Source organism: Esox lucius, chromosome 5 (assembly GCF_011004845.1).
Source record: "Esox lucius isolate fEsoLuc1 chromosome 5, fEsoLuc1.pri, whole genome shotgun sequence".
NCBI lineage: Eukaryota > Metazoa > Chordata > Actinopteri > Esociformes > Esocidae > Esox > Esox lucius.
In genome coordinates, this window is record NC_047573.1 from 6,366,349 (window position 1) to 6,383,954 (window position 17,606).

Below are 17,606 nucleotides of genomic sequence, written 5' to 3' on the forward strand. Positions count from 1 at the left end.
CCACTGTCTGTTGTCCTGGTCAGTATCTGTTGTCCTCACAATTATCTGTAGTCCTTGTCACTGTCTGTAGTACTGAACATTGTCTGTAGTCCTGGTCACTGTCTGTAGTGCTGAACATTGTCTGTAGTCCTGGTCACTGTCTGTAGTGCTGAACATTGTCTATAGTCCCTGCCAGTCTCCTCCTGACCTGCATGGTTACTGCTTCTTTAAGGCTTCCTTTGAGGCTTAAGTGCTACCACAGTACACCACATACAAACCTACCCATACACACATACACTCACTCACTCAACACACACACACAAACACAAATACCACAAAGAATGCTCAGATCTTCTTAAATAATGCAGCAGCAGTTCCAGTGGCATGTCATTTCACAGCCAACCCCAACCTACATCATCATCTGGAATGGAGCAACATAACTAGTCTCCTTATTTATTCATGCAAATGAGTGAACGTCTGTACTGTGGTGGTTTGGGAGCAGGTCTTAGAAAATTAGGAAGAAGGACATCTTTCAGTTTTGGGGTGTGAATAGTATTTGAAACCCTTTCAACTACCATTTGCTTGGCTTGACTGAATGAGAATCTGGTGCAATGCAGCCAATCAATAACATTTCCATCATGTGCTTCAGACAAGCTGGAGTGAATGTTTTCAGTCATGACAAGTGTTTGAATACAGGTGTTAATCCTTCACTGCACTACAGTCCGCACAACACATACTGTATGTTACACCGCAGACAGATTCCCAAATGATTTTGAGCGGTGGATCTTGCCACCAGTCGAAAGATGTATTCGGGAGGTACAGAATGCATTCAAATGATGCATCACGGGTATTCATTAAGACAACATTATAATACATTATAATCTTCTCCCCACTATAACCTTCATCTCCATTAATTAAGGCAATGGAGATGTGCACGGAGGGTTGGAAAGCCCTGCGCCTCAGTTCCAAATGGCACTCTATTCCCCGCGCAGCCCTGATGGAAGCTAGCAGGCCACTGAGGGAAGAGGGAGCTGTTGGTGACACCCGCTGTGTTAATGGCAGGCATTAGCCAACATCTCTGAAAAATGTGGAAATGGAGCGTTTTGTGCTTTTCCTTGTCAGTTACTTTGCACCGTCTGATTTGCCGTGATTATGCCTCTGACTCTTGGTGCGTGCTTGGTGATCGGTGTGTTTGTTGTCTGTGTGTTTAACGGCGAGTACATGAAGGACCTACGCCGGGCCGATTTCAGCAAGAGCTCCTAGATGTCATGCACCCGTTTGTGAACAAATGAGAGACGTCTATACTCGTCATATTCACCGTTCAGGATTACTTATATACTATATATATCTCACCTAAAGGATTATTAGGAACACCTGTTCAATTTCACATTAATGCAATTATCTAATCAACCAATCACATTGCAGTTGCTATATATTACTTATATAGTTTGGATGAGCTATTAGGGCTTATTACATTTTGAAGTAATTTAGCTGACGCTTTTGCCCAGCAGGAAGTTCAGCGTTGGGTGTATAGCCTGCAGTTATATGCTTTTTTTCCCCTACCTGGTCTTCCAAAGGAATCAAACCCACAACTTTACCATTCTACATGCTCTGAGCTAAATAGGAGTTATTTAAAGTTGTTATGAAATAGTGGAATACGAATGTCATTCAGAACCCTAAGCTGCCATATATATATATATATATATATATATATATATATATATATATATTTTGATAGATAGATATACATATACATATAAGTATGTATTTGCTTTCATTTTATACATTTTTGCTATTCTCCTTTATGTTCTACTCAAGAGTTCTTTTATTCTAATAGAATAAATATTTTTTTTCTCAAACCCAGGGTGAATAGAAACACCTGAAATAAAACCAACAGTATCTATTGATTCAGAAGCCTCTTCGTGACTCTCGAGTCCACACTCGTCTCGGAGAGTTAGTGCCACTGTTGACACTGCATTTATTTGAACGAATCACACAACGCTGCACCTTAACTCACGTCGGCTGCTCCTTTTGATTAAAGCAATGACGAGTGGCTCACAGTGCACCCTATTTACCGGGCCGTGTTGGACAGCGCTTGGCCAGAACCCGACTTTATTGGCTTTGGGATCCCATGTGGACCCCGGTGAGCAGTAACGCACAATTAGAAATTGGATGCTGTCCGGCCACAGCTGTAGTGTTGCTGATAGCCAAAGTGGACGGCCCAAGTGTGTCTGCTGGAATAAGATATTGCTGCATCATTTCACTGGTAATTTATAGCAGTGTCTGTGCACAGTAAACACGCAGCGCTCACCACACCCACATCCTCTGTCCTCCACCTCTCTTTTAGTCAAATAACCTTGATTGGGAAAAGCTCTCAACTTCACTGGGACCATTTGTTTTCCGGTCCGCCGTGTAACTGGATGGGAGGAGGCTGAAAGTACACATTCTGCATCTACGTTTTGGAAGACAGACAATACGTTATACATCAACAACAACCAAGTTACCGATGCTAAATGTATGCAGAACAATTGTTGCCAGGAATGGTAACCTGGCTTAGCCAACTCTAACGACGTTGAGTTGTGGACTGTGGTGGAATCCATCTTGTAGGCAACATGTCGGAAGAGAGACAGAGACAGTACCGTGCTAACAGAGAGGCATTCCTGGGGTGTTCAGGGGCCTTTTTTGCAGAAGCATTGTGTAGACGATGGCTCTGTTTCCACCCGCTTGGCCAATCAATGGTGTGTGAAGCCTAGTTCACCTGGAGAATTACCTGGTTGCATACAGAGAAGAGCCTTTTCTTCAACTCTCCTGCTGTGTCTCACTGCGGCATCTGAGTCTAAATCAGTCGGGAACCCATACTATTTCTCTGTGTTAGGGAAGGTGTGTGCGTGTGTTTGGGCATGTTTTACTTAACTTCTGGGAACTGAAAGTGTGCAGAAGGTAAGTAAAACATCTAAAATGTCTGGCTTAGATAGATTTTCTTGTTGGTTAAGGGTGAAACTTCCATGTAGGGTCATGGTTAGGCATTAGGGCTAGGTTATGTTTAGGTATTATGGGTTAGGGTTAGGCATTAGGGCTAGGTTATGTTTAGGTTGTTGCAGTTAGGGTTAGGATTAGGATTAGGTTAAGGTGTGCGTTAGGATTTGGGTTGGGTTTAGAAAAAGTTGTAGCATTATAAATTCTCTGTCGCTTTTAGGCTGCAGTCAAGCTGGAGCCTGGCCGCAACAGGGCTACAATAACTAGTTTGTTTAAGGTTAAGTTTAGGGAACATTTAGTTTTTGCATCCCCACTAGGTGAGTAATACAGGACTGTGTGTGTGTGCGTGGGTTTGGGTTCGTTCGCATCATGCTTTATCAGGGGCAGACAGGAGCATTTTGATTTCCTCGTCCAATGTAGCTTAAGCACAATAACAACTGCCGTCGTTATTGCAGTAAAGGTCAAACTGTGTTTTGGACACTTTTGGCACAGCTGTGGCTTGTCGCTGAACTAAAATCGCTTTTTGAACAAGCTCCACTAAGTGCCCCGAGTCAACAAACAAGCGTGAAATCTCCACCTCCGTCCACCTCGCCGGCCAAAATACTCACAGGATAATGATCATTGCCTTACATAGGCGTTGTGTTGGATGCGTGCAAGGGCTTTTGTCATTACTGTATCTATGTATCTGACTAAAATCATCCCACGATCATCCCAGGGGGTGTGTGAAACAGGCTGCCGGTGTGGTGTCATGTTGAGTTACCAGTCAGCTTGTGGCTGAAATGGCTTTGCCAGCATGACCTCGCCCACTTTGCCATCACCAAACCCGAGGCGGGGGTCATGCTGGTGACGTTCAGATCTCCAGAGGGGGGAGCTTGTTGCACTAGATGCGCTCTAAATGGCATGGGCTGGAGGTCAAAGACACAAAATGTGCGTTGCTCTACAGTGTGTCTGAGGCAACCACGGGCGTAGGTCTGAAATGGATGGTTACCTGCTAGTTCTCAAACCAGGGGGTTGAACATAATGGGACCTTTAATGGGTACAACAACATTTACCCAGGTAACCTAAGGTGGCTGATGAATGCAGTTTTCTACAAATGGGTCTTTGCAGTTTCTTTTGCAGTTTTCTACAAATGTGATTTAACTGGACTATGAAGTCAATCATACTGGGGTAGAGAGAATATCAGTAAACAATGCCTACACAGTTAGTTACACAAAAGATCATACACATTTCTTTCCTTCTTCTTCACTGATATATTTCAAAACTTCAGATTGAAATATGTTTACAAATCAGTTCATAACAATTTCTAACTTTCGAAGCTCCAATTAAAAAGTAACAACTTTGGTCATTGAATGGACATTTGTCATTGAATGCGTTACTTGTTTGACAGGGCAAGGTTGCGACAAGATTTCCCAGATGTCAATATTGGGTAACAGGACAAAAACGTTGAAGAATCCCCAATTTACATTAACGATGTGTACTCCCATCCCAAAACATTGAGCTAGCTTGGCCATGAGTATAATGCTGGTGAATGGGGTACAAGTTAGCTTGGCCATGAGTATTCAACCAAATGGCAGCCTATGGTCATGAAGCTAGAGGTCGTGGGAGAGATGACCCTAGTGAATATTCAACATCTGGTTGAAATGTTTGCTTATTCTATAAGATGAGGAGAAACATTTCAATAAAACGGTTTATGTTTTCAGAAAGCGGCCGTGCATATATTCCTGAGTCAGAAAATTGCTGGGATTTTTTGGGTCCTGAAGGGTTGAATTTCCCTCTTACCAGGCTAACACACCTGCTCAATATGAAGGGTTTATTTACCCTGGTACCAGGCTAACACACCTGCACAATATGAAGGGTTGATTTTCCCTGGTACCAGGCTAACACACCTCCACAATATGAAAGGTTTATTTACCCTGGTACCAGGCTAACACACCTGCTCAATATGAAGGGTTTATTTACCCTGGTACCAGGCTAACACACCTGCTCAATATGAAGGGTTGATTTACCCTGGTACCAGGCTAACACACCTGCTCAATATGAAGGGTTTATTTACCCTGGTACCAGGCTAACACACCTGCTCAATATGAAAGGTTTATTTACCCCGGTACCAGGCTAACACACCTGCTCAATATGAAGGGTTGATTTACCCTGGTACCAGGCTAACACACCTGCTCAATATGAAGGGTTTATTTACCCTGGTACCAGGCTAACACACCTGCACAATATGAAGGGTTTATTTACCCTGGTACCAGGCTAACACACCTGCTCAATATGAAGGGTTGATTTACCCTGGTACCAGGCTAACATCCAGGAGAGGAAGATTTGGGCTCCCTGGGCTCCTTAACCAATGGAAAACTGGACATCCATGAGGTACGCTTCAGGTTCTGGGCTGGTGACAGAAGCCCTCATAGGAGGTCTGTGTAGAGGAGATCACCTCCTCTGATGGACCCGGCCGGTGACCTCCTCTGACGGACCCGGCCGGTGACCTCCTCTGACAGACTCAGCCGGTGACCTCCTCTGACAGACACAGCCAGTGACCTCCTCTGACAGACACAGCCGGTGACCTCCTCTGACAGACACGGCCGGTGACCTCCTCTGACGGACACGGCCGGTGACCTCCTCTGACGGACACGGTCTGTGACCTCCTCTGACGGACCCGGCCGGTGACCTCCTCTGATGGACCCGGCCGGTGACCTCCTCTGACGGACCCGGCCGGTGACCTCCTCTGACAGACTCAGCCGGTGACCTCCGTTGACAGACACAGCCAGTGACCTCCTCTGACAGACACAGCCGGTGACCTCCTCTGACAGACACGGCCGGTGACCTCCTCTGACGGACACGGCCGGTGACCTCCTCTGACGGACACGGTCTGTGACCTCCTCTGACGGACCCGGCCGGTGACCTCCTCTGACGGAGCCGGCCGGTGACCTCCTCTGACGGACCCGGCCGGTGACCTCCTCTGACAGACTCGGCCGGTGACCTCCTCTGACAGACACAGCCGGTGACCTCCTCTGACAGACACGGCCGGTGACCTCCTCTGACGGACACGGCCGGTGACCTCCTCTGACGGACACGGCCGGTGACCTCCTCTGACGGACCCGGCCGGTGACCTCCTCTGACGGACCCGGCCGGTGACCTCCTCTGACAGACACAGCCGGTGACCTCCTCTGACAGACACAGCCGGTGACCTCCTCTGACGGACACAGCCGGTGACCTCCTCTGACAGACACAGCCGGTGACCTCCTCTGACGGACACAGCCGGTGACCTCCTCTGACGGACACAGTCGGTGACCTCCTCTGACGGACTCAGCCGGTGATCTCTTCTGGCGGACTCGGCTGGTTACCTCTTCTCATGGACACAGCCGGTGACCTCTGACGGACTCGGCCGGTGACCTCCTCTGACGGACCCTGCCATTGACCTCCTCTGGCCGTCGATGTCCTCTGGCACGGCCGGTGACCTCCTCTGATCTGGTTGTAACAGCCCGTCAGGTCATGAAGGCTTCTGTCACACATGATGGAACATCTCAGTCACCTCTGAGGAAGTCCTCCCTTCATGTCCAGCAGAAACACTACTGGCTGGAACCTGCTAGTACTAGTGAGGACGTTCTCACCTTGACCACCAAGGCAAAGGTTGCCAGCAATGGCAAGTTCTACCAACAATGTATGAGGTCTTCAAAATATTTGAACCTTTGGAGAAATCATGCATGAACAGCCCCAGTTATCAATACAGCCTTAAACAGCTCCGGTTATCAATACAGCCTTAAACAGCTCCAGTTATCAATACAGCCTTAAACAGCTCCGGTTATCAATACAGCCTTAAACAGCCCCAGTTATCAATACAGCCTTAAACAGCTCCAGTTATCAATACAGCCTTAAACAGCCCCAGTTATCAGTGCAGGCTTGAACAGCCCCGGTTATCAGTGCAGGCTTGAACAGCCCCAGTTATCAGTGCAGGCTTGAACAGCCCCAGTTATCAGTGCAGGCTTGAACAGCCCCAGTTATCAGTGCAGGCTTGAACAGCCCCAGTTATCAGTGCAGGCTTGAACAGCCCCAGTTATCAGTGCAGGCTTGAACAGCCCCGGTTATCAGTGCAGGCTTGAACAGCCCCGGTTATCAGTGCAGGCTTGAACAGCCCCGGTTATCAGTGCAGGCTTGAACAGCCCCGGTTATCAGTGCAGGCTTGAACAGCCCCGGTTATCAGTGCAGGCTTGAACAGCCCCAGTTATCAGTGCAGGCTTGAACAGCCCCAGTTATCAGTGCAGGCTTATACAGTCCCGGTTATCATGTTATCCAGCCTCTGTTCAAGAGCCTAGACAATGTAGATGACTGTTGGTGGCCAACAGTTTGCCAACCTACCTTAAAGAGACTACATAGTTACTGCTACAGGTCAGCTCCCCTGGGAGGCCTTTCTGTGTACAGAAGAAGGTGCTGTGAAACGTATTTATCTTAATTGAATGTACATTTTGAATGTAAAAGAACCTGCATTTGTGTTGGTGTCTTCGTTGGACTCTGTGTGTGTGTGTCTGCATGTGTGTGTGTGTCTGCATGTGTGTGTGTGTGTCTGCGTGTGTGTGTGCCTACAGGTGTGTCTGTGTCTACAGGTGTGTCTGTGTCTGCAGGTGTGTCCGTGTCTGAATGTGTGTGTGTCTCTGCACGTATGTGTGTTTCTGAACGTGTGTGTGTGTGTCTGAATGTGTGTGTGTGTGTGTGTGTGTCTGCATGTGTGCGTGTGTGTCTGTGTCTGACAATGCGACCTGTGACTAATGCTGCCACCTCAGGCTTCACACAACATCTGGCGCTTTGAAACACCCCTCTCTGTGACTGGAGTATCCCATGGTGCCCTGTGATTCCATCCCTGCTGTCGCTCGGATTATCTCACTGACACACACACCCTCTCTCTCTCTCACTCTCTCTCGCTCTCTCTCTCGCTCTCTCTCTCTCTCTCTCTCTTTCTCTCTCTCGCTCTCTCGTCCCTTCCACGCTGTCGCGCGCTCACACACTCCCACATTCGGTGGAGCTTTGCCAAGCTTCCAATTACATTACCAGCAGAGAGAGCACAATGCCGGGGACAATGGTGCTTTGCATCAGTGGCAGAACGGCCGGCTTAGCCTGTCCTCCCTGTGTTGAGGGGTGCCACCCGGCTGGGACTGACTGTGATACCTGTCGGAGAGTACACACACGCTGCGTTTGCCTCATCTGGCCCCTGTACCACTACACGCACACACACACACATACACGCACATACACACTAATCCATCCTGCGCTTGTGCTGAAAGCCCATACGCCAGAAGAATCTCATGGGATAATGTCTGATCTAGGATCAGGTGACACCACCTGTCCACAAAACCTGATTCATCACGAATGAAATGAGCAAAACTGTTCCTAGAGCAGTATCCGTCCACTGAGACTGGTTGTTTAAGACCATATTGGTCCAGGGCCTATGGACCATGTCATTATCTTGGCGGTATAGGGCAGGGACTCTTAACATCTAACAAAGCTGAGATGCAGCATATCATTCTGCCATAATGATAAAGTAGGTCCAATTTCATGGATTGCCTCTTCAGGTTTGGTCTAACTCCAATTGGATCTTGGATTTTGAATCGTTTTTTTTGTTGACTCTGGAGAGTGTACAGCCTGCTTCCATGTGTGAAAGCTTTTGATGCCAGCGTCTCTTCAGGGACAAAGGAAGTAGGTTTCAGGAAGTCTTATTTTTATTTGTTTAAGGAATCTTCATTATTAAATAGAACGTGGTTTCAGTGTGATACATTCGTCAGGGGCGGAAAAGCTTTTGAGCCAGACATGCAATGTAGGGGATCAGTTTGGCTTTAGACAGATAGGATAACTGTCAGTCTCATCAAATCACTGGCAATCCTCAATGCCTCAATATCAATGCGGAAGTGTCTGTGTCTCTGACTGAAAGGGCGCTTCTGTAGCTATTTAGTGCTCTACTTTTGAGTAGTTTTAGTAGGGCACTTAGGGAATAGGGGGTTATTTGGGCACCGCCTGATTACTGAGAGTGGATTGAAAAGGAAGTGGGGGAAAAGAGAAAGTGAAAAACACAGACCATTGTCGACGCAGTCCCTGAAAATGAGGGAACAATCAAAAAGGAAACCCTGATTCCCTGGTTGACATTTTTCATAACGCATTGTCATATTGTAAAGGATGGGATGATGGTGAGATTCACGTTGTATTGATTCTCCTGCTGACCTGGTGACATGCTAGTATGAACCTGCCTGGGATGGTAGCCCTTTTCTCATTGGTTCATTAAACTGGGTAAGCAAAATCCAGCTTGCGTAAAGGGATTGAAAATTATTTTTTAAAGTATTAGAAACCAGCTCCATGTTTCAGCACAGTCTTCGACACTCAGCCGTGTGTGAACCGAACTTCACACCGCTTACAAGTTAGCAAGTACATCGTGGGAACTGAGAGTTTGTCTGGAGGCTGATGTCTTGTCCTCTTGGGGCGAAAACAGCCTCTCAAAGTACTGAGAAAAATCAAGGACTGTATAGATTTCCATTACTTTGCCTGTCAGTCATACAGAAAACATTTGATGGTTCCTACGTGGTAATGTTTGGACAACAGTTTTTAAACTATTGAAATATTTATTCTCATTGCAAATATATTCCTTTTAGACTGGATATGGCATGACAAAGTTGGACTAATCCTCTCCACTGTTTCCACACCCCCAGTGGCCAGCATCCAGAGACTCCCGGCTGTGTCTGTCATGACCGACATCAACTTCCCCATGAAGGGACGAAAAGGCATGGTTGACTGGGCCAGGAACTCTGAGGACAAGGTGGTCATTCCCAAGGGCATCTTCATCCCACAGTCTGCAGGTAACATGGCGGCGATGATGATAATGACGGCGATGATTATGATAGTTGTAGTGGAATTGGGGGGATGAAGACTAGATGAAGAGAGGTCATGGCAGAAGGAGATAGAGAATTCTCGTGTATCTTCTTAAAGGGGCACTGTGCAGAATCCCACCTCTGGACGATAACACTAATGTTCTCCTCCTCGTCTTCCCTCACCGAACGAGACCGATATAGTATGAGCTCGTCCACTGTGATTTTGGGTGGATGGTACCGTCCAAAAATATTATTTGAAACATTCACTTAAAACATTATCGCTAGATATCTACTGGTCATTTGTGCTTGTTTTTGTCCTAGAATTGCCATAGAAATCCTTCACATTGCCCCTTTAATCATGTTCAGGCTGTTGTTTACAGTATTCTGAGGCTGGATCTAGGAAATCATCCAGTGGTCATGGCCTAATCAGTTAGTTCATCCAGAATGTTGATCGTCACATGTCCCTGCCGTGTCAAATCAGATAAAAATAGAATGGCTGGAGTTTGTCCAACATTCTAGATTCTAGTGGTCCACTGAATGTGTGGCCAAGTTAGCTTTGTATTGCGAATGCCAGCCTCAGCCACAGAATTTCAGTAACATTTATTTTCAGGCGGATGTATTTAGCCCTTGCCCTCTCTGCCTGAGGACTCATTTATGAGAGCCTGTACAGTTAATTGAGTTGTCTGTCCTGTGTCCACTCAGCAAGTCTCTACTTTTAAACAAATGCCAGCTCAGAAGGCCAGAGTGTATCTGCTGGCTCTGCCAGACATTTTGCTTAATTGGTGTAGTCAGAATTCTCTGCACTATTTCAAAGTAAAATGGCGATAAAATGGCGATTGGCTTGGATTATGACTTATTACCTAAATCTGTCCTACTCTAACCTGGGGGGAGCCAGGACTCTTAAAAGGCCACTGGGGTATTTACAGCTACTTTTGATGTGTTTAGGACGATTGGAAGAAAGGGTTGTGGGGACAGACATTCTTGAATGATCACAGTTAACTGAACAGAACTATGGTCTTGCGTATTTGCTGAAATGCTTTATTAGGTTCTGCATCCATAATGATCCATTATGAAGACGTCCACCCTCCCCCCTGCTCTTTAAGCATCGGAGAGGGGCCAAATGCCGCCTCCTCGCTCTCCCATTCTGAAATTGGAAAGATGCCAGTACCTGCGAAGAAGTGGGCAATCCAAAGTACCGGAACTAATGCTTGATACTGCTCACATCCGTTGTATCATGGCGGATATACGGTAGCATTTATGAACCTGTACTTTTCTCATGACAGATTTCTTCTTGATGAAACGTAACGTGTAATGATAACCCACCATTATTGGGAGACCAAGTGGCTTAGCAAGAGTTCAACGAGTCCAGGTGAAAAGTTGTTCACTGTGTTGTAGGGGACAGAGATTGTGCTCCTGCATCTAGTGGCTACAACCTCCTTATCGCTTAAAGGAAATTATTTTTTTTGTCAAGGATTTGTTGGACAATCATTTACCCTTCATCAACCCGTAATTGTTGAGTGCAATCTACTTTATTGCTTAATGTGCTGTTGGCAGGAGAGTTCAGATGTGGCTTGTAACGCAGCTTGGCAAAACGTTCTGCGCATGACAGCTAAAGATATGTAGCTCTAAGTAACTCAACTCGTAAAGAGTTTGTCTGGGTAGCATTTAAAAAAAAAGAAAAAAAGCATTTGTTTTAAATATGTATTGTTTTAATACTGTGTGGTAGTTTATTTCGTTAAAAGGTTTGTGCCGATGGATGTACAGTTACACACTGAATATTCATAACATATAATAATATGGTCCTGTAACCAACGGTGACCATAACGATTACCTTCTGTTCCTCAGACGTCGATGGGTCGCCTGTCTTCATCTTGGGGACTGTCCTGTACAAGACGCTGGGGCTTATGCTGCCTTCACCGAGGTAAAATGGGCCAGCGCTCTCCTCCCTCCTCTTTCTCTCTTTTCTCTCTCCTCCTCCCTCCACATTTCTCCTCTCTCCGCCTAGCAAAGGGTTATGTCCTAAATAGACGGCTTGTTCCCATCATAAAGGGAGTATCCGCTCCATTCGGGACTTGGGCCATGCGAGGCCGTGTAAATGTAAAATATGATGTAAACTCTAATCTCTGACAAGGTGTCAGTGCTGGCTGAGTGTAAATCCTTGAATCGTATTTAACGGGCCGCGTATCCAGTGAGGGTTCATAAATGTCCCCTTCCACCTTGCTCTTTCAGGGAATAGTCTCGAGGTTAGGCTGGACACATTTAAACTCCAGCAACAGGTGATCCCAACAGCAGCGAATATCTGCATTTTGCTAAGGAGGAACTCCTCGGTCTGAGATGACGGCGTCTGCTCCTGAACCAACACCCTGTGCGCGTCTTTTTTGGGAATAGGGTGGGATTTGGGACGCAGGGTGTTTTCTCATCCTCCTCAGCACATAGTGGGAACTTTTGGAACTGAAAACTGGATGAGACAGAGTAACGATCTACCCCTGAAGTAACTCCATCCTGGCTAAATAACCCTATTAATCATACTACAAATTTGAAGGAACAATGGAGAGGGCATGACTAAGCAAAATTTCACGCTTGATTTATGCCTCAAAGGCGTTTTCCAATATTGTTAGATATTCTGTTAATCAAATTGGACATTACTGTCATAATGTATTGTCCAGTGGCACTTTTCCATTAAGCGTGTGTCTTAAATGCCCCCCTATTCCCCATGCAGTGCGCTCATTTTACAGAGGGGCCCGCAGGACTTCGGCGAAAATGGCGCCACAACGCTTGGGATGGAGCTGCATTTGGGACTCGTTCGGGGGCAAAACAAAAGTTTATGGCTGAGCAGAGGGTGTATGCGATATGATACATTGGCTTGCATATCATTACAACCATCAGTGTAAGGCTGTGTCACAAAAATCAATGCAGGGCTTTATTAGATTTACACCAATTAATTTTATCAACCGATCACCGTTTTTCTGCTGATACAGGCTGAGCCTTGACACACCACACACACACTGGGACTTTGTGGTTCCACAATGGCCTCTTATCGTTCTTCCTTGTGCTGATAGCCTGCATTCATTTTGCGGGGTAACTAACTACGTGTTCATTCTGTGATAATGGCTGTGATAATGCGGGCTATCAACACACGCTGCTAGGTTATCGATGCCGAGACACGTGTTATCGATGTTATCGGTGAGATACCAGTTATGGTTGACTGAAATAGGTATAAGTGCGTATGGGGTCACAACTGAAGGCTGGAGAGTTGGGCTCGGGAGTGTTGTGCCATTCACCGATTGTTATTTTTCAACCATCAGATTAGTTTTTTCTTCCCCCAGTTAATTTATTATGTTTCTGTTGTTATGAAATGTTAAGGTTGGACATTTGAACTTGAATAGCTTCACTTAGGCTTTAAAAAAACGGTATGATTTCCTCAAGAGGCTATGCAAATACAGAGTGTTTGGATATGCATACAGTAACAGTTGAAAGTTTGAGTACACCCAAGAAAATGGTTTGAAGCTATTTGTCTGGGCATTAAGTGAGTCTTTGCTTGTATTAACACTGTTTAAAATTAGAATAAATACAAATAAACATGAAGACAATAAAAAGTAACATGAATTTCTTGTGTTGTCCAAAAGGTCATTTAGATGGCTAGAAGAAATATCACAAAAATGTGAAGAAACTAATCATGTGTAAGACAGAAAAAGGTGTCAAAAAGCTGTTCGTCCCTAAAGGTCGCTTCCTTGAGGGACAGAAGTAAATCCTGTGAAGTGCTTGTTCAGCATAAGCATATGGCAAAGTCATCTGGCACCAAAGTACATTATTTGACCTTTACATTAATTTGCCTGGTGGGAGCTAAGAAACAGTTTTTGCAGAAAGGCAACAGAAGAGATTTTTTTTTCACAGCCACATGTCCTACTTATTGTGCACAAGTGTTGTGTAATTATACAGTAGACTCCTGTAGGATGGCTTTGAAAGAAGTGTAGTGAATGACATAATGCCTACTCATAAGATAATAGCTTTAGCATTGTAGATACATTTCTTATTTCGACTGGTACAGATGCTATAAACCTATAAAAGCCTTACAGTGACTGAGTGTTTGCCATAGGCCCAGTGTTCTTTGTAAGCCAAAGGAAAGACCTAAATCCATATTTGACTTAGTAATGTGACCTTTTTATCGAAAAACAGCAGACAGTGTGTTTGTGACCCATATTGTGGTGTTCTTGCCCAGGATCAAACAAGAAATTCTATGGAACCTCTTGGGGCCAAACTGAGCTTTAGAAACGTCTCTTCCTCTCCCAAGAGAACTGTAGGTCAGAGACAGTAAGTTTGCGTCCCAAATGGCACACTATTCCCCTATAGTGTCTAACGTTATCTGGTAAAGATGTAGTGTATTATATTATAGGGAATATGGAGCAGTTTTGGACACATCTGGTCAGTCCGTAAAGTATCACTTTGGTTGTGACATAGCCTACTGTTCTGTTTCCCCATGGCTTAAATGAAAGAGAGAGAAATAGAAAAATAAATGTGACATTCTCTGTTCAGTTCTCAAACCCATGACACATGTTCCCTTGAAGATGATGAAATATATAAAAAAAAGTGCAAGGGGCCATAGATCTGATCCTCAAAGAGAAGAAAGACTTGGATTAACTCCCCTTTGAGGATTTCTGTTTCATTCTCCTTTTCTTCGGCAAAAGAAAAATGAAAAGTCACCCTTTCATCAACAAGAATTTGTATTTTTCAGAACATATTACGACTCTAGAGAGGAAGCCATCCATTTTTATTCAGGCATAGAATCTTTCTATCCATTTTCATGAAGTAAATAAGATATCCATAAGCAGATGGAGAGGACAGGTGTCATTTAAAGTTAGTTTGGGGATTTTTCTTCCTTCAGCAGAGATGGTTATGGTCTCTCAGGGCTTAAACCACTGAGGGTGAAGAAGGCGTCCCAAAAATCACAGCTTTGGGCATCTGTCAATCGTAGTGAACTAAATAGGTAATTGGATTCCATTGAGGACAAACATGGATTTAAAAGCTAGATTCAAGCTGTTTGGCAAATACACTGTTCTGGTGATTCAATTAACACGCAAAAGCCAGAGGTCCTGAGGTATGTCTATTTTAAATCTCTGTGACTCGCTCCAAATGGACCATGAAATCGCGCCCCAAGTTGGCCCCTTGTGACCAAAGTCTCTCCTCTCTCTCTGTCCGTCTGCCCTGCAGTTAACTTCTACTCCGGCTGGCCTCTTTCACGTGTGCCATTTTGTTGGTCACGTCTTTGGTGCTGTCACAGTCCAAAACCCATTCACGCACCCATAACATTGCTTCACAATTTTTGACCCTTGGCTTTCATCCCTTTTTCTTCAAGCTGTCAGCTTATCTCAAGCTTTCTCATTCACATGATTAGCAGACATGAGTCGCGCTGGCGGGTGAATGTGCGTAGGTGCGTGTTTGGGAAGTCTGTCCTCGGTGGAAGGGCGAGTAGCTACAGCTGTGTGGCTGTGTCTCGATGGGACGCCGAACAAACACGTCTTTGCTCTGGTGGACTATGAATTGAGACTTTACATTTCTTGTTGACCCTTGGACCGAATGGAATCCATCGTGTTGGCAAAGCCTGTGTGCACGCCAGCCATGGCATCACATTCAGGAGCCCGTGGCCTGATCTCAGTGCAACACGTCATGGGATCTTTGGGATGTTTGTAAAACAATGACACATCTTTTTTTTAGCGCTTCCTACATTTCTTTGTGGAAATCTGTCACCCTCGTGTTCCCACAAAAAACGTTACCACGCGATTGTTTATCCAGTTAATACGTTTTGTTTTTATATAACTGCTACAGTTGTATTCGCCATCTGTTCCGACAAAAAAATCTGTCCAATGGCTGAGTAGTTTCCTTCCTCCACAGTGTCCTGCCCAGCTTTGCCATGCTGTATGTGTGCCGCCGGGCCACAGCTTGAAACACTCAATTTCCGTCCCATTTGTACCTCCTTCTGTTTTCCACCTAGGAACCACACGGCGGTGAGCTCTAAGGTGATCGCTGTGACTGTGAGGCCGGAACCGAGGACGACAGAGTCACACCTGGAGATTGAGCTGGCCCACCTGGCCAACGTAAGCACCTTTCATGTCAATTATGTGTGTTTTTTTCTTCTCATTTAAAGTGGTTGAGCAAACCTGTTGCCCCCCCCCCCCCCCGTCTCACGGGTAATCACGATGCCCGTTGTTAAAATGTCATTCAATCAATGCCGAAGAGGAAGGTGTTTTTATGGGATCTACTGGATCACAGAATGTATAAACGGCACTTATCCGGGCCTGTGTTTTACGAAGCGCGCCAAAGTGAAAGGTCCTCCCGTTCCATAATAACCAAATGAATTATGATCTAAAACGCTGCACTGAGCGTGGATCAGCAGTCCAAATCTGCAGGCCCAAATATGAATGGGAGGAGCAACTGTGTGCTCTGACAGTGACGGATGGCAGTGACATGACGCTTCCCCGTCGATGACACCCAAAAACCACCGCCTCAGAGATTAACGGATAACCCTGGGGTTGTTAAGAGGAGGTAACCAAAACCTGGGAAGAATGTGCGGAATAAGAATGAGCGCATAATGATTTAGTCGTTCAGAAGAGCTGTAGCTCTGTGCATAGAACAGAAGTAGTCTTTGGTCTCAGCAAGCTTAGGGGGGAAAAAGGGAAGTCACAGCCAAGGAAGCTTATTTGGTTGTGGTCTTCTGCACTAAGCATTGAGTTAGCCCAGGCCAGTGTGCATCCTAGAGAGATGTGAGTACATATATTTGCTTCCCTTCGTGTGGTTATGTTTAGGGGCGCCCACAGCAGTGTAATGTATTTCTTTCATATGCTAATTTGATGTTTTACCAACGTGAATCTTTCTAGCTCAGTTTTTGTCGCAAAGTTATTACTGAAACTTAGTTTTTACCTTATAATATGCCCTTGTCATTTGGCCTTGTTTCTATAGAAATGTTGTTGCATTGTTACTTTATGCAGGTGTTTCGTTGGTATTTGTGTGGAACTGCGTTTATGCTCATGCAGTTGCATTAGAATAGTGATGCAGTTCTGTAGGGTTTTATGAGTAAATGGGTCCATCTCAGTGTTGGTCTTATGGCAGTGATGTTGGTATCATATATCTCAGTGTTTCTCAACCCTGCTCCTGGAGGCACCCCACCCTGCATGTGTTAGATCTCTGCCTGCTCTGTCACCCCTGATTCAAATGATCGGCTCATTATCAAGTCCTTGATGAGCTACATCAGGTGTGTTAGGGCAGGGAGAGGGTGCCTCCAGGAGCAGGGTTGAGAAACACCCAGATGTACTGATTATAGCCCAGGTAATCGAAGGCATAATCGGCTTACCCTTGCCATTCAGCACTGCGTTTATTTCCAGAACCACGCTCAGAACCACGCTCACAAAAACCCATACAGCCCTTTGAGTCAAACCAATGTCAAGCCAATATGTAAACTAGTGTCCTTGTTACAACACTGAGCGTCTGTGCAAATGTATTAAAACCGTCCCCATCAATCATACCTGTCTGTCATGTGTGCATTTTACAGCACATGGGAGAGAACACACTTTAAGTGCAGGCTATCGACAATATACAGTCCCAGAGGTCCTCAACTCTCCTTCTAAGCACCCACACACACTGTGGTTCCACGCCAGTGTTCTCTGTCTGTGTGTCCCCCTCTGTCTTCCTCTCTGCATCTCTCCGTTCCTCACCCTGTCTCCCTCTCGGTCTCCCTCTATCCCTGTCTCCCTCCCTCTATTTCTCTCTCACTGTATCTTTGGATCTGTCCCCCTCTCTCTCTGCTGACAC

The 17,606-nt window shown here is 45.6% G+C and overlaps 1 protein-coding gene across 16 annotated transcripts in view; it reads left to right on the forward strand.

Moving 5' to 3' along the window:
• The window catches only part of adgrb3 (adhesion G protein-coupled receptor B3), a 195,366-nt gene that overhangs the window by 124,913 nt on the left and 52,847 nt on the right, over positions 1-17,606 (forward strand). For all 16 annotated transcript variants that reach the window (XM_029119718.2, XM_029119722.2, XM_029119714.2 and 13 more), the window contains 3 exons: positions 9,645-9,791; positions 11,649-11,724; positions 15,793-15,895. In XM_029119718.2, the coding sequence (XP_028975551.2) occupies positions 9,645-9,791; positions 11,649-11,724; positions 15,793-15,895 (326 nt within the window). The remainder of the gene's footprint in view (positions 1-9,644; positions 9,792-11,648; positions 11,725-15,792; positions 15,896-17,606) is intronic.